Raw genomic sequence first — 21,300 nt, 5'->3', positions numbered from 1 at the left:
TATCTGAGATCTTAACATTTTGTTTGGGAGGGGATAAGGAGGGAAAAATATCTAAAAAGGCTTGGAGAGTGGAAAAAAAAGCTTGAGAAATGTGTTCTAAGCTAAGGTTGTGGGGGTCTTGATGAAAATAACTCGAGAGTCCAGACAGGTAAATAAGCAAAGTCTGTACTAACTCCTACCAGTGGAGGTTCTCACTCTGCAGAGATGCCCAAACCACTAGGATGATAAGCGCTCGGACTTGATTCCTGGAAGTTCTCTGCCCCCATTGCCTGTGCTGGAGATGTCAGAAAAAACCGACGGTGACTTCTGCAATTTCCTATGTCCTCTCGCATTTGTTTGTCCCACCTCTTACTGGGAATTGGGGTGTACCCCGTTTCACAGTTAAAAATGTTCTAAGGATTTCCTGATTCTCTTCATGCTAGACAGAAAATGGTCTACCCTGCTCTCCCATTTCCTCTAGATAAGGAAGGAGAAGTGGCTAGGAGTTTGGAAGGGAATTGTACCAAGTTCCCTTCTCCTCAAGCTTTAAATCAGGACCACTGGGAAACTATCTGAGCTGGTATTTTCCCCTGGCAGGCATTGACAGTTCTGGGGACACCGGAATCAGGTGCTACAAGGTGTGCTGAGCTTATCCTAACTTGCCTGGCCAAGCTCAGGTTATTGGGGATAATACCTGCACCCAGGTTTCCTGTGGGGAAGAGCAAGGGCGATAGTCAGGCTGGTGTACCCAGACTTAGGAGAAAGTACTCCTGAGACATGAAACCATACATCCCTTTTGTCCCTCTCCTGGGATTGTGGGCATGCACCTGGATATGTTTCTGTTGGTGTCTCTTTCCATCTTGATGGATTTCCTTTCCATCTTGCTCTTTTCTTCTCTCTTTTCTTTCTCTTTGGTCTCTTCATTGGGACTTGGCCGGGCCATGTGCAAACCCCAACCATTCAACAGTGCTGGAGAGTAGATAGTATTTACCTCAATAATGGTAGTCTCTTTTCGATTCTTTTTAACCCTTAATTCAGATGATGGATCTAAGCCGACACCTACAATGGAGACTCAGCCAATGTTCGATGGAGATGGTAAGTTCTTGGATTACTTTCGACTCTCATTCTCCCACCCATTTTCAGATTTGGGAGAGTCCTTTCCTTTGGATGTTTGTTTAAGCTTTCTTTCTTTCTTTCTTATTTTTTAATTTCATTTTTTCCCAATTTAAGCTGGGTTGTTTTAACCTTTTAAAAAATGCAAATCCTCCATGGAACTGGTACACTCTCTACTTCTGGAAGGGCCCTCTGTTCTCTCTAGGCTTCCTGCCTGTCTCCTGATATCCAACAATAACACAGGCTGGATATACCCCATGAGCTGCCAAGCCCAAGGAGTCATAACTGCAAAAGAAATTCAGACTGGCAGTGTCCTTTTAGTAAATTAACCAGCACTTAAAGTGACACCTCTGTGCCTAGCATTGTGCAAGTGATAGAAAGAGAAATGTATGAAATGTAAGGCTTTTGCTCTTGAGACGGTGCAACTGTTGGTGAGCTTTAAGCGTTAAATTATATGATCCCAATTTTTTCATTTATGGGAGAAAGTGATAGGACTGGTGTGGGAAAAGACTGTGAAGAGATGGGATTTGAGTCGATCCTGAACATGGATGGGTGGAATCAGAGGGACCAGCTTGAATGAAGGAGTGAGTGTAGTTGGGAAGTAGCAAAGGAAGAGATTGGTTAGTGGGACTGGTCTGGCTGAATTATAGGGACCTTGAGAGTTGAGTCATGACATTTGGGAGGGGTAAAATTCCAGGCCAAGAGAAGTAAAGTGGTCTGGTGGCAAAATGGAGACTGGATGTCCTGGTAAGTATAGAGAATAGACTGGAAAAGCACGCATGCAGGAGGCTGGCCTTTAGTTCTGGGTTTGAGCTGCTCAGGGCTTACATTCCTCAGTGTACTTTGCTGAGGGCTCCAGGTTCCTGTGAGGAGGGGAAGGGATGTTGGCAGAGTGCAGTTTCTAGTAAGTCTGACAAGGGTGGTTATCTCTCAGAACAATAGGCAACAAACTTTGCTCTCAGCTGAGTGGATCCAGGCCTGGATCACAAGATTGGACTGTTAGGCACAGGAATGCAAAGGGATCATGCTACTGGTTGGCACTGGGGCTAGGGATAGTCCAAACACCGGCTCAGCTCTGGGAGGAGAATTTAAATGTAGTTCATTTAGTGGAACTACAAGTACTCCCAAAAGGTCTCCTCAAAGGCCCTGGATCTCTGGCAAGCCTGGACCCTGGGTGAGGGTTGAGATAGGGAATGGAGACCGTGCCAGCTGGGGAGCCCTCCCCAACACCCCACACTATAGCGTGTTCGGGGTGATCCAGCATTCCTCCTCCACCTGTCCACTGGGTGACCCAAGCCCTGGAGAGCTGGAGGCTTTGTTAATGAGAAACCACTAGAAAGGGAATTAAAGAAGCGATGCGGCCCACTCCTTTCTTTCCCTTCTGGAGCAGAGTCTCAGCAAGCTGAAATATGTTGTGGCTCAGCTGTTTGCTCTAAAATGGTCTCTGTGGTTTGTTCGGCGCTTGTTTGTTGATTTATCCCCTTTAAATCTCCCAGGGAAGCAGCTGAGATGGTCTTGGCTTGGCCCATATTCCTCACCTCCTGGATAATGTTTTTATTCCTGGATGGAGTGGCTCAGTGCCTCTGGATTCTGACCATTCTGCCTCCCGGCACAGGAGGCCCTGGGTGGCTTCTATGCCCTGATGGGAGAGGAGCTTCTATTGTAAAGAAGGGAGAGGGCATGAGAACAAAGTGGATATGGAGTGAGGGAAGCTGAGACCTCAGGATATAGATGCTCTGAGCTTTGAGAAAAGCTATTAAAAACTCTGGTGGTTACACTCCAACTCACACTTTCTTTCTTTCTCCTTTACTTTTCAGAAATCACAGCTCCCACTCTTTGGATTAAGCATTTGGTAATCAAGGACTCCAAACTGAACAACACCAATGTAAGAAATTCAGGTAAACAGTCCTCCCTGGATTATTTACAAACCCGATCCATCCATGGTTGCTCTGTGGTTTCTCTGTGACCACCCAAGATGTGGGCTTGGGCAAGCCACTTAGCCTATTTTGGTCCTTAATTTTCTCTGCTGCAAAATGAGATTGAATGAGTTGATCCCTTTCAAATTTAATTTTCTTCAGTTAGTGTTTCAGGGATCATCTTTCATGAGTAGTTGATCCTTTGAGCTAAAACATTTTTAATAATAATTTACTTTCTACATGCTGTGCTGAAGAATTAGAAAGAAGATTGGCTGGGCATAGAAAAGTTAGGCTTCAAACCACTAGATGCTCTATATTTTTTTAGGTTCTACATAGCTGATTATAGTCATGTCTTTTCTGTTCTGATCTTTTGAGGATCTTGTGAGTGGTTAGGTTTTAGCACTGCCAGAATCCCTTGTAGAAAAGTGAAAAGTTTTGAAGGGTGATCAGATTTGTAGGATTTATTGACAGAATTCATTTATCATCAATGAAGACCAAAGTAATGTCACTCAATAGGAAAATGAATTAACAAACCCAATCTGTATCTCCGTCAGAGAACATCATCCTTCTTTCAGTCTAAGACTTCATTGTGAGAAATGCCACTCTGTGTGATTTATGCCCAGCTGCTAAATTTAGCCAAAACTTCTTTTCCTTATAGGCAGCAAGGACTATACACAGAACAGACATCTCTTTAAACCAGCAGGCAGGGTTTTGCATGGCCATTAATCAATGTGCTGCAATTGGCCCCCTTTAGGATTACCTGTATGCCAGTTCTGTCCTAAAGGTGGTCACGGGGGTTAGAATACACAGAGTTCTCTGGACAAAGCAGTGAATTCTTCCAGCTTCTGTTAATATTCTCTGTGACTTGGGCTGGTCAGCACTTCTCCATCTCTTCTGGTTCTCTATTTGAGAAGACCTGGTGTGGGAGCCTCTGACAGATCAATGCAGTGGTTAAAGCACAGGCTTTGAAATCAGGGAAATCTGGGTTTACATTCTGACTCCAACAATCAAGTCAAATCATCAAATCATCCCCCTGAGCGTCAGTTCTCATCTGTACGCTGGTGTCATGCTCTGTCCCTCAAAGGGTTGTGGTTAGAGGTTAACCGAGTTAATGTTTTGTGACGCTTAGCTGATGTGTGGCTAAGTGAGTGACAAATTGTAGGTACATGTATTTATTACTGTTATCATTGTTGGTGGAAGAAATAGGAATTTTGATGATACTGTTTATGGTGAAAATTCTTCAGTTAGAAAAGAATTTATGATTGTCACTCTAGGCAAGCACATCTATTAGACAGGCTTCTTCTCCTCTTCTACTCCTCCCATCACTGTTAGGCAAACATGATAAATCAGAGAAGTGGTTTTGGTACTACTAGTAGCCAGTGCTGGAAGTGACATCTGGCAGTGGTTTCCTCATTCTCTGAAGCCCTGGCAGGTCTGTAGGCCCCAATGAGAGGGTTAATTCTCATTCTGTGACCAAGTGGCAGGTGTGAGGGTGGGCTCTCAAATTCTAAAGCACTTTTGCCTGCAAACTTATTTGGCATTTAGCAATTGCATCCTTGAATTTCTTTTTCATATACTAGTGCCTAATTTCTCCACCGAGATTATAAGGTCTGTGTGGGCAAGGACTTTATTGCCTACTGTGTTTCTGTTCTAGGGTCTAGTTCAGTGTGGTTGCTTGCTTTGGAAAAGGATGGAGGAGGAGAGTCATGATGATAATTATCATCCGAAGTCAAATCAGGATCATCACCTTAATAACAGTTAGTCTGTGTCGGGTCCTGCAGAACTTTATGTGCTATCTCATTTGAGTTTTGTCATAACCCTAAATAGATATTATTAGTGTTCCCATCTTACAGAGGAGAAAAGGAGGCTTAGAGAGAGCCAGTAACTTGTCCTGGGTCACATAGTGAATAGGTGGTGGGACTGAAGAAATCTAATGACCCTTGGGAATAAAATGCCTGTATGCTTGGTCTGCATTCTTGGCATTTAGTAGAGGGGTGATGTCAAGTCAATTGAGAATTTCTGCTTCCACTCACATTCTTCTGCTTTCCCTTCTCACTTATATGTAGTTTCTAATTAGATGAGGATAAGGTCATGTTGAGAAATGGTTTCCAGGCCAGTACAACCACCTCCTTTATGTTGGAGTGACCTAGTCACATTTATTTGGCCCTTCTTGGCCCCAGTCATGTCTGTAAGGTTACTGTCTAGGGCAGGATAGTTAGGGGAGAGCTAAAGTTTCCCTGGAAAAAACTGAGACCAAGAATAATTATCAAGGATTGGTACTTAGGAATTTCCTAATGAACTGAGGCTTTCTTCATCATGATCAATTAATAGTACTGGCTAAATACCTGCCGATCTTCTTGATGCTGTTATGCCTTAAGGACACGGTGCCACACTGTCATATACCAGGGCTTGGTAAAGCCTGACTGGCTGCCTGTTTTTGAAAATAGAGATTTTTTTGGGGGAACCCAGCCATACCCATTCATTTGTATGTTGTCTATGATTGTTTCCCTGATACAACCGTAGAGTTGTGAGGTGGTAAAAGAGCCTGTATGACCTGCAAAGCCTAAAAGATTTACTATCTGACCTTTTACAGAAAATGTTGCTGACCCCTGGAATAGATCATTGGAAGAGAAGCATTTGAATGGGTATATGTGTATAGGTGTCTTACTCAGGTTTTTTGGCCCATCATAGACCTAGTAGAAGTAGGGGCTGTGACTTCTGAGCTGTTTCCAGACATGCTCTTCACTCTCACATGAACGTCCAAGCATTGACGTCCTGTTCTGCTGTGTGCTCTCATAGATGGATTGCCAGGGAAGCATCCTGAGGTTTGGCTTTGATGGACAGGATGGATGGGGAATCTTTGGAATACAGAATTTAAAACCATATAATAGCAGAACCATGGGTTTGGGTATCAGACAAACCTATAGACCTGGTTTCCAATGCTAGCTTGCCACGGGGAGGCTGGGCATATTAGTCAGGATTCTCTAGGGAAACAGAACCTATAGAAGATATCTGTAAATAGTGGGAGATTTTATAAAATTGCCTCATGTAGCTGTGGTGATACATGATCCCAAATTCTGTAGGGTAAGCTGCAAGCAAGGAACTCTGATGAAGGTCCTTGGTGAGTTCTCCAGGAGAAGCCGTCTGTCTGAAATAGAGATGGGAATTCTCTCTTCTGAATGCTGTAATCACTTACTTCTCCTTTTAAGGCCTTCAAGTGAATGAGCAGTCTCTCATTGCTGAAGGCAATCTCCTCTGTTGATTGTAGATGTTATCAGCCATATATACAATCAACTCACTGATTACTTAAGTCCACAAAATGGCCTCACAGTACAATGTGGCCAGTGCTTGCTTGACCAAACAACTGCACACCATTACCTGGCCAAGTTGACACTGAACCTAGCCATTGTACTGGGCAACTTTGAGTCACTTAACTCCCTGAACCTTGGTTTCCTTATATGTATAACAAAATTATTGGGACCTTGTAGGATTTTTGTGGGGAGTTAACAATGTGTATAAAATGTCTGGGACACCATAAGTATACCATAAATGTTGAACAAAAAATAATAGTTACTCTTGATGGCATACCTTTATGCATTGTTAGGTACTTTTCACGTATTATACTATTGGCTTCAATGAGAAAACAGATATACTCTAATGACAATGTGTGTCTGGGCAGCTGGATCTGGTATGGGAAGGAGATTCTGTGTCAGGCCCCTGGGACAATTGCTCCTTAGAGTTTGATTAAAACTTCTGGGGTCAGCCGAGCTTCAGCCTGCATTTCTGGGAAGATTGACGTAGGACTCCGAGAATCCCTTACTGGGTGAGAGCTCTTCTTCTCCCCTCTCTCTCAAAGAGGCTGAAAGGCCATCCCAGTTTCTTTTACACCCCAAACATCCTTCTTTCACACTCAGACCCTGTGACGCCAGGTTTGTTTTTTGGCCTGTGGACTGTTGATGTTGGAAAGGTTCCACTGGGCAGCTGAAGTTTTGCAATAACAATGACACATAGGCCTGCAGACTGCCCTGTCTTCTTCCCTCCTCTTTGTCATGTGTTCACTATGGTCAGTATTGGCTGATTTGCCCCTTTGGTCTTCTCTTTGATTCTCTCCTCCATTGTACCCGGTTAAGTGGAAGAATTCTTTTTTGCATTCAGGAAGATGATGTACCTGGCTAGGTAACACCCTAGAACTTGAGAACAGGAATCCTCTCATGGATGAGTGTTGGCTAGAGACACTGTTCTGCTTTTGTAAGGAAATACGAACTCTTGCTGAGCTTTTTGTATCAGGGTAGTTACCAAGGCATTTAACATCCAGAGAGTCTTTTTTTAAAAAAAATTAATCACTTATTTTTTATAGAAGAGAGCGACTTCAACTTATCTTATCCTACTGCTTTTAATTTTACTATGTACTTCCTTATACTTGCAATTTATAAAAGTAGGTTTTTTTTTTTTTTGTCCTGTATGACAAAGTTTGTGCTTTCTTCTCTGGGAAAATGTGATCTCTCAGGAAATAAGGTCTAGTGAGCCTTAACTCTTCTCTTTGTGCAGAATAGCAATGCTCCCAAGGCCCAGAGCCTGCTTTTCCCCTGCCCCAGGATGATTGAATCAACTCTTGCAGCCTTTGGTGTGGGGTTCTTAACCAGAGGTCCATGAGCTTGAATTGAAATTCAAAAAACTTTATTCCCGTGGGGATGTATTGGTGCAAGTGTGAAGTATTTTGTATTTATTAAATAATACACAGTGTAGTGTGGACTTAGTAAGTGGTTTTCACCTGACTGGCAAAGGGGTCCAGGGAACAGGAAAGGTTAAGAACCCCTGCTTTAGTGGAATGGTTTGACCACCCTCCCTTCTTCCTCATCTCTTCCTTCCCTTTCCCCCCATCTTTTCTTGTTAACTTCTTTCTTGATCTGATCAGGGACTTCAAGAAGACCCCAGAACCAGGCCCTGTGGGTTAAATCCAGAAGGACCATACCTGTCCTCTCTCTCTAACTTGCATGGCGGTGCCTTTTGTGCCCTAGTGAACAGAGCTACCCAAAGGAACTCTGCTGTCCCATAGACAGAGCTGTCAGCAGGGACACAAAGCAGAAATGCATTTCTTATAAGTTTTACCATGAAAATGACACCCTGCCTCCTCATACATGCGAATGCTTGTGTTTGCCCAAGTCACTTACATATCGGAGATAAGATAGCCAGCCTCCCTGCCCTTACCTGCAAGTGTCGCTCTTCTAGGCCTCCCGAAACCTCTTTGGATACATTTTGCCCGGCTCTTCCCTTAACTCCAGAAGTTCCTGCTGGGATAGGCCCTGTGATTGGGATCTGGGGTCACTGAGGCAACTGCACCTCCTGGATTCCCCCGCCCCCCAAAGCAGCTCTCTTGGCCTGCCTAGAAACCGCAGGGTGATGTAATGACCTGAGGCCTGGAAAAATAAACAGCTCTCAGGGAAACCAGCGGTAGCCATTATAAGCAAATCCCCCACCGCCACCTGGAACCTCACACATGACGGGATGGGGAGGAAGAATGAGTAATCCGCTAACGTTAGCAGCTGAAGACGGGTCTGAGCTTGCATGCATTTAAAATATCGATATAAAAACAAACCCGTGATGTTTATTTTTATCACTGGCCTTCTGGGTGCCTGCCCATTTATCTTCTGCAGGTGCCGTGGTCCATCTTTGCCAGTGGGAATAGAGCTGGGGTGCATTTTTTTTTGGGGGGGGGGGAGAGTATCATCCTTCTGGCTTTCTACTTGGCCACAAAAGGCCTTGCTCTTTCTCAAGTTTCCCCTTTGCAGAGGGAAGCAGTTAACACATTTGGAGGCACCAGAGAGCTTAGCCCCGCAGCCCATTTTTACCTAGTTTTAAAATTAGCCCTCCCAGTTATCTGTAGCCTCATCCTACAGTGTCTGCTTGGGACACAGCAGAATAAGGGTGTGGGGGTGGGTGCAGCTAGATAAGCCAGCCTCTGGGACTTCTGTAGGTAAGGTGGCATGCTTTTTGTTCTTTGCTAGCAAATCCTCATGTCCCAATATTTTCCTTTAGGCCTTTACTGCTAAAACACTGCAATCAAATGTTCTGCTGAAGTATGGTCATTGGCTTATTCTGATATACTGAAAGTTAACTCTGGTCTCTTTTTGGTCTGAGATGTCTTCTTTTGTGTTTACTTGTAAAGTGACTTTGGAAGTAGGATGGATATGCATCTTGTAAACACACTCACACATGCAGCGTTAGTGCTCTAAGGGGTAAAGTGTGAGGTTATAATGCTTTATTTTGAGAAATTTTAAGCTATCCCTTTCATCTTCCCCTCATCTCCTGCATTTCTATTTACCAGCTCTTGCTCCTTAAAGTACAGAACCTGTCAGGTGAAGGTCGGCGAAGTCACTGAGAAAAACTAGGAAGAAGACAGCTTGTCACTTCTCAGTACTTGACATTGCAAAAACACTTTTTTTGGTGGAAGGGTCACATCAGCTCACTTGATGGCATGAGTCAATTTGAGATGGGACCATTTCTAAAATTTGATGGATATGAGTCAGTGACGCTTTGGGGAGAAAGTATAACTGTTGTTTTTCTTTTAAGTGCCTATATGCTATATTGAGACACTCCATCGTAGAAGAAATAGCCTCTGAGAATTTATATCTTGTTCTCCTCCATACCAGGAACTCAGTCTCTTTGTCTGTGTGGGAAGGAAGCGGTCACCACTTACAACCATGGTGAACCATGCATGGCCATTTTAGGTTCTGCAGAAACTATTTAGAAAAGCTGATTGGTTTGTAATTTTTCCCTTACACTTCCTCACCCACAACACTTCTTGCAGCAACATGTCCTATTTACAGTGCCTCTTGCAAACACTCCTGTGAGTGGATGCTCTCAGCCAGGGTTGGGGCTGTAGGATGGGTGTCATTAGTTTTGCTCTGAAAATGGGGTGGGCTGGGTGTGGCTTGCAGTCCATGCAGCTTCCTGCAGAACAGCCAGAGGGAGAATCTGAAAGTACCCTCGACCCCTGCCTGGGTGCCCAACTTCCACTGAGATGAGGCTGAGTTTGGATTGAGCCTCTGAACTGTGAGAAAGTAGACCTGATCCTCTCTAATGATAAGTTTCTGGGTCATTAGAACAGAAGGGATCTTCTAGGCCTACTTCATTCTAAATAAGGAAGCGGGGCCACAGACTAGCTAAGGGCCTTGTCCAGAGATACGCCCCTCACCAACTATGATGTGCCAGGGTGTCTACCTGGTGCCACGGGGGCCGGGAAGAGGTATGAGGGAATCTCAGGAGCTGGCCGTCTGGCAGTGGTATACCAAAGAGAGGGGGCAGTGGGTGTGGTCTGCCCCAGTGGGGAGGAATATTTTATCCCTGACATTGTTTTGAATTGCTGGCACAGTGATCATAAAAAGCAAGCTACTCTTAGTTATATTATTGCTTTTTAATTTACCTACAGACGGCAAACCTTTTTACTGCCTGCACCACAGGCAGACTGCTTCCACTTCCCCACCCTTGGACAGCCCCTGAATTTCAGTTGAAGAGATTAGTCATTCACAGGGTAGGGTCAGGGACACTGCACTTATTCCACATTTGCTGAGGACACTGGTGCCTTAGACCAGCTAAAAATAATAGCAGCTACTATTTTTCAAGATCTTACTCTGTGTCAGTCACTTGGTTAAATGTTTTACGTATGGTATTGCATTTAATCCTCACATGACCCTATTGTTACTCAACTTTGATGGGGAAGAAATCCGGGATTTAAAGAGCTTAAGTAAACTGCCCAGGGTCCCAGGCATATAAAGTGGTAGAACCTGAGCCACTGGTCCCCAAAGCCTGTCCTCTCGACCACCTCGCTATATTGCCTCTATGCCAACGGTTGTCAATGTCCATGAAAGGATGACAGAGTTTTCCCATCGTGCCAGACCCTTCGTGGGAGTGTGCAGGAGCAGGAGTGGTAGTCAGTTACTGTTGCTTTCGATCTGGCCAAGGAAGCCCAGATATCCCCTTCCCTTCCCCTTCTTCCTGGATCATCTCTGCCTTCTATGAGTTCCCTCTGCATTTGGAAACAGCTATCCAGCTGAGCTTTTATTGCAGCTTTAGTTGTCTGGGGCTTAGGGTGAAAACCAGTCTCTTCTCTTGGTTAGTTCATCAACCAGAGGGCTGCTCTTCTCCAGAGAAGCATTCTAGGTGATCCCCTTGTAGGTTAAGATTGGGTGGTGATGTTATCTTTTTCACTTCATTTTGCTGCCTATCCTGTGGGAAAAGGGTCTGTAGATTAAATGAGATGGGGGAAACCCATTCCAATGGAAGAGAAGATCAATTTAAATCTGTGCAAATTCTGTTTCCCTTCTCCCTACCCCCACCTCCAAGCAGATACACACCTGAACACAATTTCAGGGGTCAAATTTGTTCTATTTCTTGATGAGTTTTGTTTCTTTCTTTCCCTGGCAAGGTCTCTCCTCTGGGCCTTTCCTTTTCTGGGCCTATTATTTGCCTTCTGTTTCAAAGGGAGCCCTGAGTGATGATTCTGTGGGTTCCTCCCCTCTTCTTGGGGTCACTGAATAACATGGGCACTGAGACTGAGGAATTGGCGATGGCCAAGTGGGAGGCTCAATGATGGGTATGATGGACAGAGCTGGCCCAGTGAATGGTGCTTGGGAAAAATGGTCTTCTGGGGGCCACACTTCACTGCCCCCTATGAAAAAGTGCAAAGTATCAAGTAGGAAAAATAACCTATTCACAGAGTTGGCTTGAAACCATAGATGTTAAACTCCATGTGGCTAAATAAACAAAAAGGGTCTGCCTGATGATGTACCATAAATCACTTCCAAAGATTATAGTCTCCAGCAAACTCTTTTCCCTGGGAGTACCAAACTCCAATCCTTGCAAAAACTGTAAAGTCAACAACTTAAAACCCGGTCCTACTTTTCTTCCTTTTGCTTCTGCAGTCCATTTCTCTGCCAAATTTTCAGCTACCCAACAGTTCTGGAACCATCCTGATACCACACTCTCGTATGCTGACCAGAGAATACTGAGGCAGGAGCCACACGATTTCTTACGCCTCTGGAATTTCATATTATGATTTAGGAAGGTTGTTTTTAACACAGAGTTTGTTATTTTGGGTTATCTTTCAGCATTTCATTCATTTTTGATAAGAGCCTAGGTGGGTGTGAGGGTTTCAGGGTAATTGTCAGTGACACAACACTAGTGTTTTTCTTAATATTCTTGGCCCAGTGGGATGATTCCTTTTGCAATGAAGCATAAATAAGTTCCTCTTATTTTTCAGGCTGGGTAAACTTTTATTGATTTTTCCTCTAGGAAAATCCAGTGCTTGATAGTCTGAGGGTTGAGTGTAGCACTTTCCCAGGATGAACCAAAGGAACAGATGAGCCTCTGTGGTCTCATCCCCACTGCTTGACATTTATTCAACAGTGAGCAGCCCTGTCTCTAGAGTGACAGAATAGAATTCTGTGACTAGGGCTGGTATAGCAGGGATTTAAGCAATAGAAAGATTGTTGGACTAAATACTCTTTATGGATCCTTTCATCTGAGATTCTGTGATTCTCCTATAAAGAAGGACCTGGGGCCCAGAGATGGACAGATTCCTTGCTCTTAAGTAGCTTACAGTCTAGTTAAGTCAAGGTATCAGGGGACAAAGAGTACCTGAGGGGAACAGAAACTCAGGCTTAGCCCGGCAGAGGGTGACTTTGCTATAGGTTGGGGCCCTTCAGGATGGAGAAAGGCCTCGAATGAGGATAGATAAAGATCTTGTTGCTAGTTCTTTCCTCTTGCTATGTCTTATAGATCTTTTCTGACCCCTCCAGCTCCTGGCATGGTGCCAATACCCCGTATACATTCAGTCACAGCCTGCTCGAGAACCTGGGTCCACAAAGCTCCCTGACATTTTCTGTACCCTCTTGGTGAGCCCTAATCGCATTTGTTACTCAGGTTCCTGCTTAGGTCTGAGACTCCAGGAACATCCTCCTCTCTTAGGACATTGTCCTCAGCTTTACTGGCTTCTGTTCCCTTGTTCTGTGGTATAGGCAGTAATACATCAGGGCAGCTGGTGTAGCTGCCCTTAATTACCAATGGAGCCTCCACCAAGGAAGAGAGCTACAGGTTCTTTCCGTGGGAAGGTGGGTGCTATTCATCTTGATTTCTTCCCGATGCACATTTTCTTTTGACCCGTGTCTCTTCTCAGTTCTTCTGGGTATAGCTCTCTGTGAGATATGGCTTTTTTCCTTGCACTTGTTTTTCATATGGATCTTCTGTGACTACTGCTTCTCTCCACCCATCTCCTTCTCCCTTCACTACCAGAGGGTTATCATGCTCTTTACCCCAAAAGTTTACAGCATATGTGGCCTACCAATACTTCATGACTATGTTTTCAGAAGATGCTTGGTGTTGGGTTACCCAGTGTTGGGGATTGGATAATGTACAAAAGACATGTTCAAGTTTTAATCTGCATTCTGAGGGTGTGAAACCATTTGTAAGTAGAGCCTTTTGAAGATATTGAATCAGGATGAGTCTTAATCCAACTGGCTGAAGTTCTTATAAAGAGAGGAAATCTAGACAGAGACAGATGACTGAGCAGAAGTAGAAGCCAGAGGGAGAAGCTGTTTGAGGTAGGCAGAGATGTGAGCCATGGAGTCCCAAGGATGGTGGTAAGCCTACACAAGAATGCTACAGACCCTGGGAGTAAGCATGGCCTGTCAAGACCTTGATTTTGAACTTCTGGTCTCTAAAACTTGAAACAGTAAATTCCCTTTGTCTAAGCCAACCCATTGTGTGGTACTTGTCAAAGCAATCCTGGCAAACAACAATACCCAGGATCTCAGCTCTTCTGTCTGTCTGCGCCTTCCTCCAGCAGCTCCTCATTTGGAAGGCAGCAACCAGAAAGAAAAGCCAGCCCAATGAGCTGAAACTCAAAACTTCCAGTGTTTATATTTGTTGGCTGTTTTTTATTAAAGAAAAAAAGGGAACAAAAAGATGATGAAGAAGAAAAGCTTCCCAGGATAAAAAGAGAACTATGGACTGAAATCAAGATTGGGGATTAGCTGAGGAGTGAGGTATTCCTTGCTCTCCTTTGCTCCTAATTACCATGAGTAATTGAGGTGCAAAGAGGAATGCTGCCTGCGGTAGCAGATAGGGCTGTGCTATAATCTTGCTCTTCTCTTGGCTGGATGCAGAAGAATCCTTGGGTCTGAAGATTGTTTGTATTTGTCTGGTTCAGCCTGCTTCTCTCTCCTGTCTCCCTCCCTGCCCACTCCCACCTCCACTTGAGTCCTAATTTGCCATGGGGTTATGTGTCAGTGGTGGCAGAGGGCTTTGTGTTTTCAGGTGGCAAAGGCTGGACTGTGGTTTTGTTTCTTCTACAGGGCACTTTCTGTTCCATTTCTTTTCTTATGGAGTCAGAGGTTTGTGAGTGAAACTTAAATCACCCCTTGCCAAGGCAGGGGTGACCTGGCTCCCACTTCTTCTCTGCCCCTTCCCAGTGACAGGAGTATAGAGGGTAGGTGTGCGTGAGTGTGTAAGTATGTGTGCTTGTCCACGCCCACAGCCTCTTGGGCAGCCTGGATTGCTCCCTCTCCTCTGCTGTTTATGTCATCCAAGTGATTACAGATGGTCCTGGTCTGTTCTCAGAGATAGCAGGACAACCCATCTAGTCTTGTCGACCTTCCCTTAGGTTTCAAAAGTTGAGGTGGTTTTAGAACAGTGAACGTCCACTTCTGGAAAGCTCCCTCTCACAGCCAGTGGTCATGGAAAGACTCTTGAGATAGATCTCCTGCCTTACATTCTAGAAGGTGACTTCTTGGTACATGGGAAAACTGATAGCATCACTTGAGAAGTGACTGAGAAGGTCGACATTGACGCCATGGATGGGATTGGCCTCTGGGTCCTCAGATATGCCCCAGGGTACTTACTGATTGGCATTTGCATGACCTCTGAGGAAATGCTGTGACAGTAACTGATTGATTGATAAATTGGTTAAAGGGCTTGAGAGTGTTACAACAATACTTATGAGATACATTGATAATTGAGGAGTCGTGCAAGTCTAGGTGTTTCAGTTATCTATTGCTGTGTGGCTAAACCACCCCAAAACTGAATGGCTTGCAATAAAAATAATTTCTAAAGTTTCTCTGGGGCTTAGCTGGGTGGCTTCTCAACTGATTGTACCTGAACTCCCTCCTGGACTCCTTTAGTTGCAGGATGAATGGGGCTGGACTGTCCAAGATGACTCTTTGCTTACATGTCTGGCAGCTGGTGCTAGCTGAGCCCCTTCGGTTTTCCTCCTGATGGCCTTTCACCTCCACTAGGTTAGACCAGCTTCCTGATCAGCTGGTCTCAAGGTGGCTTCCCGAAAATTGAAAGTGGATGCAGCAAACCCTCTTAAGGGCTGGGCCTGCACATCACTTAGCATCACCTCTGCTGCGTTCTGTTGGTCGAAGCAAATCAGAGTGGAAGGGAGGGCTAATTCTCTGGAGACCATTTTGTAACAATCACCCATACTGAGTGAAAGAAAAACATAGGTTAGAATAAAAATCCAGGGATCAGATGAACCTGTGGCAATGAAGATGATATTGCAGAGAGTTGAAGAACGTGGTAGTGGGGGAGCATGGACTCAAATCCCAGCTCTGCCGCTTCCTACTTGTACAACCATGAGTAAATTACTTAACCTGGCTGTGTTTCTGCATCTTCCTCTGCTCAGTAAAGATAATAATAGTACCTATCTAAGAGGCTCCAATGAGTTTGAAATGACTTAATACCAGGAAAGTACCTGGTACACAACCTGGCATGTGGTCAGATAGATGGTAGCTATTATTATTCATTTGATAGTTGTGCAACAGAGGATGAATTATTAATTTGGCTTTAGATTTTTTAGTTCAGAGTCAGAGAGGAAAAGAATTAAGTACAAGATTAGTAGTGTGCTTAAGCTGAAGACAAATCACTGGCTCAGAAGATATGCTACGTTGAACTGGCAACTCTGATTTTTTATATGCTTGGTTTTGAATGCAGCAGATTTGAGTTAGTTTGCAAAGCAACTCACCTAGAGGAACTTCACACTATAAGAGTAAATTCCCCCCCTTAGAGCAAATGGTTAGAGGCAGTAATATCTAGGGGCTGAGGAGCAGGCTTGACCATTGGAAGTCCTTGGCTGGAATTCCAGCTTTCCTCTCTCTGGGCTGAATTAACTTGGGAAAATTCATGAATTTCTTCCAAACCTCAGCTTCCTTTCTACAAAATGGGCATTGTGATAGTGTCCACCTCATATGGACAAAGAAGTTAGGCAAGTAAAGCCCATAGTATATCGTTTGGCACATATTATTCCATGAATATTATTTTTATTATGATTAGTAAAAGTAGACTTTTAAGGGAGATTTTCTCTTTTTTGAGAAGATAAATGATGTACTTCTTGTGTACATGGTTAATGCTATTGTTAGAAACCATTCCTGTCTCTCTTAGAGGGTATCGGGACTTGTAAAAAACTGCATGGTTGAAAGTAATAAACCTTGCGTGCAGCCTTCTCTCGAACTTCCTGCTCCCCACCACATTTTTCCAAATTAGCAAGATTTATCATTCTTCATTTCGTTCTCCATAGAACTTCAGGCAGCTCCTCTGGAAGCTGACTGTAAACATTTCAGAGCAGCCTTCAAGAATTTCCAGAAATCCATCAACAGGGCCCAAACCGCAGGTTCCCGTCTCCTTTAGGTGGCTCCTTGTGCTCCCATGGTTCCAGGATGCCCGGTGGTGTGCTGTCAGGCTCAGCATTCTCTGCCCTGGGGTCATTCATCCTCCTGCCTTCTGTGTCTTGCTTTCAGTTCAATTCATGGTGTTAGATTATTGGCCCGGAGAGTTAGTTTAAAGCCTTTGTAGGAGGTTGTTACACAAACGTGGTGCCAGTAAAAGCTGTTTTCCTTTGATTTTGCTCCTCTGTCACTTTTTTCGGGTCATGAAACATAAGGTAGAAAAAATGAGGGTACCAAATTGCATTTGGGGGAGCTATTGAAAAACTCAAATAATCTCCTTGAAGTTGCATCACACCATCCTAACCAGAGACTGACGTCAAAGTTCTAGGTCTTCAAGTCATGCCTCTCCAAGGCCTCTTCTCCCCACTGTTTAGGTTTTTTTTTTTCCCTATGATGACTCTTTTTTTTAATTGTCTTTTTTTTTTAAAGATACATAGATCACAAAAAAATGTTACATTAAAAAGTAAGAGGTTCCCATATACCCCACATCCCACCCCATCCCTCTCCTCCCACATCAACAACCTCTTTCATCATTGTGGCACATTCATTGCATTTGGTGAATACATTTTGGAGCACTGCTGCACTGCATGAGTTATAGTTTACACACTCCCTGAGTACATTCGTGGCTTATGCCAGGATATATAATGTCCAGCATCTGTCCCTGCAATAACATTTAGGATAACTCCAAGTCCCAGAAATGCCCCCACATCACATCTCTTCTTCCCTCTCCCTGCCCTCAGCAACTACCGTGACCACTTTCTCCACATCAATGATACAATTTCTTCCATTGTTAGTTACAATAGTTATGTAGTAGAATAGCAGTAGGTTCACTCTAATCCATATTTTATTCCTCCATCCTGAGAAACCTGGGATGGTGATGTCTACTCCACCTCTAAATCGAGAGGGAGCTTAGATCCCACATGGCTGGGGGATGCAATTCTCTTACTTGTAGTTGCAGGCACTCTCGGTTTCCTGGTGTGGTAGTTGACCATCTTCACCTCCCTGTTAGCTGACCTGGGTACGTCCAATGAACCGGAGAGTCGGAGTTGCAACTCTGCTGAGGCTCAGGGTCCAGCTGGCACATAGACAGTCCAGAGATTCAAGGACTCCTTTGTACACACCAAACCCAGAGTCAAACATAGGTTCAGTGAAAGTGATTGTGACCTTTCTACATGTGCCTATGCTGACTCTTGATGCTGTTCTGGTAGTAGTTACAATTGGGTGACGTTTGCCAACTGTTTCAAACTCCTGTTCCTCCTGACGAGGAGATTCTGTCTAGCTTTACTGTGTTTGCTTATGAAAACATTTTTTTTTCATTTTCCAGCTCCAAAATTAACATTGACTATGCTGTGCATACCTGCCTCCTGGCCTTCAGATATTTTTATGCCCCTAAGGAAATATTTTCCCCTACTCTGCAATGAGAATCGCTGGGCTATTGTTTTTCAATATTGTTTTTCCTTAGGAGTTAGACAAACTAAGAATCATTCTCCCATCATCTGCCTTCTAAGACAGAGGTTGAGCTGCTTTGTGTCTCTGGTACAACTACAGGATGTTTAAACATACATGCTTTATGTATGTGTATTAGCAAAGTCATTATTTGAATTTGACTCCTTGAGACTCGAGTTGAGTTTCTGTGATTGCCACCATTTGTGCTGAGGTGCACTGAGAGGCATCTTCTCCATTTTGCTGATACCAAGTTTCTGGCTCCAAGAATAGTATTTTTGTGACATGTGGTGAGCATTTCATGGGATTTCCAAGATTGTATTCCTATCATCTTCTTCAAGGTGAAAGTTGTGGCATAGTGGTCACAGTACAGTAAATGAAAAAACCAAGTGACAATACAGGTTTATGATAAGATTTCCCCTCTCCCTCCCCCCCTTTTTTTTGGTTAAAGAAATGAGTGGGTGGACACACACGTTTGCATGCGTGTGTGTGTGCGCTTAACAAAGGTCTAGGGAAGGTACGGTATTTAACTTTGGTGGGATTATGGGTTTTTCACATTTTTCTTCTTTTTTATTTCTTTATACTATGTAAAGAAACCCAAATGCTATTTATTTTTCATAATTAAGGGGGGGAAAAAGGAAAGCCATGCAGATTGACTGGTTGACTGGGTAGAATTTTTCAGGTAAGGTGCAGGAGAATCTGAGGCAGTCATTTGGCATGCTGTTCCTCACACTGTCTCAGCCTGGGCCCGGCTCCTGGGAAACCAGGTTTGGCAGTTCAGACCCATTCCCACGTCTCCCGAGACTGCTCTATGCAGACACCCTCCTGCTGAGCCTGTTTTCTCTCTCCTGCTGGATAGCCCTGTTGTTGTGCAGGCAGCTCCCTCCATTCAACCTACTTTGTTCCGCCCTGTTGGTGGATGGAAAGGGGCCTGAGCTAACCTTGTTTCTGTTCCTCTTGGGTGGTGAGAATTGCTCCCCCGAGGCTGGCAGCCTGTGGCTCTGTCCTGCTGTGCCTGGGCTTGGTGAGAGTGTCCATGTAGCCAGGCATTCCTGAGTCAGCTCACAGGGCAGCCAGGCTTCTGTACCAGCCTCTCCTAGAGCCAGCAGACGGTGCATCAGCACAACTGCTCCAAAAACAGTCAGGAAATTCCACTGCAAGGGCAAACTACTGCTCTGATAAGGAGCCGTCCTGGAGTCCCTAGCTGGCTTGTTGCTGCGGGAAAACTTATTGGGTGTGAATGCTGATGAACCCTGGCAGTGGACTTGGTCACAGGGAGCTTCTGGGCCTCCAGCGCCCTCACCATGGGACGGTGAGGGAAACACAGCTCTCCGTCTGTGGTGCTTCATCAGGGAAGCCATCAGTTCCTTGGGGCCAGGCCTGGTCCTTGCTCTTTAGGCTCTGGGTGCAGAAGGCAAGAGCATAAGTTACTATAGGCTGTGTCTTCTCTTACAGAGAAAGTCCACTCATGTGACCAAGAGAGGCAGAGTGCCCTGGAAGAGGCCCGGCAGAATCCCCGTGAGGGCATTGTCATCCCCGAGTGTGCTCCCGGGGGCCTCTACAAGCCAGTGCAGTGCCACCAGTCTACTGGCTACTGCTGGTGTGTGCTGGTGGACACGGGGCGCCCGCTGCCTGGGACCTCCACACGGTAAGGTCACCTGGGCCTTTGGCTGGGTGTAGGGGCATGAGGACCAGCTTCCTGTTATCTCCCAGCCTTACTGCCTTGGTTTGGTGAGAGGCAAGTCACTAGGAAAGCAGCTTTGCTACCCAAGGACTTGGATTCCAGTCGCAGGTCTGTTTTTCCCTAGCTGGGCGATCCTCTCTGGACCTCTGTTTCCTGATGAGACTATTACTGCCCTGCATGAGTCACTATTGTGTAGATAAAAGGGAGCATCATTCGTGTACTTGCGTGATTAAACCACATGCCCAACCGTGTCTTGATGGGAATGCTTAGGCAAGATGTACCTTGTGGCTGTCGACAGTGCAGGGAATCTTTTGCTGTCAGCCTGGGAGCTCCTGGGGTTGGTGACATGGATAACTGTTGGTCAGTCTTGGCCCGAGGGCTCAGCTCCCTCTCCTACCCCTGTATCTCTTTCTTCCCAGCTATGTGATGCCCAGTTGTGAGAGCGACGCCAGGGCCAAGAGCGTGGAGGTGGAAGACCCCTTCAAGGACAGGGAGCTGCCAGGTGGGAGATGCTGCTGCCGCTTGCTGGCACCTTCTCCTCTTTCCGTTCCTCCATTCCTCATCCTGCAGAAGTGGCTCCTTCTCTGGATCTGTTTCCCCATCTGTAAGATGGAGTACAGGATTCTTAGTAGGGAACCCAGGAGCCCGGAGCCATGGGTTCTGCATTCTAGCTTGGGATTTGTCCCTAATTAGTCCTGTGCCCTTGAGTGCATTTTAATGTATTCATTGGGCTAAAGCTCTAGTCCCACAATGCTACAATTTTTCTCTCTTTTAGGGGACTGGGACAGTGTTTTGGGGACTGTGTCCCCTTTTTCCTGGGCTCTGAAGAGAAGAGAGCTTGCTGCAGGGCTGTTCTAGGGGGAGGGGCTGTCCCGGAGGGTGCGGACAGTGTCTGTCAGCCTGCCCTGCGTCTGCTCTCACAGCGATCCTTGGTGACGCAGGAGGGTTACGGGGCTGTTTTGATAGAAGAAACATAAGTGGGGCTCCCAGGATCTCCTAAGGGCTGCTATGCTGGGTTTCTCTTATTTATAGTGATCTCTGCCTGCAAGTCACAATAAGGTTTCTACAAATCTGAGATTGAGATTACTGAAGGCATATTCATTACTCAGCACAAACTCGGCCCCTGCTAGCGATTAGTGGGCCCACCTTCCCATCACCCATTATGACTCCAAAGTGAGAACTGAAAGCAGAGAGTCCTCAAAGTTAGGGGGGCAAAGTCAAACTTAGTGAGCTTTGTAGAAATCACCCTGTTTTAAGAATGGAGTCATGGGAGACTGAGTACCTCCTTCTATCCCCTCAACAAATGCAAACTGTGATTCTACTATGTGCCTGGCATTGGGACAAGCACAATATAAAATCTAATGATCAAAAGTGGCAAGAGACTTACATAATGGAGGTTACAAGTAAATGATTGCATAGCATATATAAGAATAAGTTGTGGTAG

The 21,300-nt window shown here is 45.0% G+C and overlaps 1 protein-coding gene across 8 annotated transcripts in view; it reads left to right on the top strand.

Annotated features, from left to right (window-relative positions):
- SMOC1 (SPARC related modular calcium binding 1) overlaps positions 1-21,300 on the top strand; it is a 149,846-nt gene that overhangs the window by 110,710 nt on the left and 17,836 nt on the right. For 4 of the 8 annotated variants that reach the window (XM_058293201.2, XM_012519144.4, XM_071213840.1 and 1 more), the window contains exons 6-9: positions 1,018-1,074; positions 2,910-2,990; positions 19,628-19,820; positions 20,276-20,358. In XM_058293201.2, the coding sequence (XP_058149184.1) occupies positions 1,018-1,074; positions 2,910-2,990; positions 19,628-19,820; positions 20,276-20,358 (414 nt within the window). Of the gene's footprint in view, positions 1-984; positions 1,075-2,909; positions 2,991-19,627; positions 19,821-20,275; positions 20,359-21,300 lie in introns of all 8 variants that reach the window. The other 4 variants (XM_058293199.2, XM_058293198.2, XM_058293197.2 and 1 more) reach the window with 1 other exon arrangement.

Source organism: Dasypus novemcinctus, chromosome 3, assembly GCF_030445035.2.
Source record: "Dasypus novemcinctus isolate mDasNov1 chromosome 3, mDasNov1.1.hap2, whole genome shotgun sequence".
In the NCBI taxonomy this organism is placed as follows: Eukaryota; Metazoa; Chordata; class Mammalia; order Cingulata; family Dasypodidae; genus Dasypus; species Dasypus novemcinctus.
The sequence above is the reverse complement of the archived record's forward strand: the minus strand, read 5'-3'. Positions and strand labels throughout refer to the sequence as shown.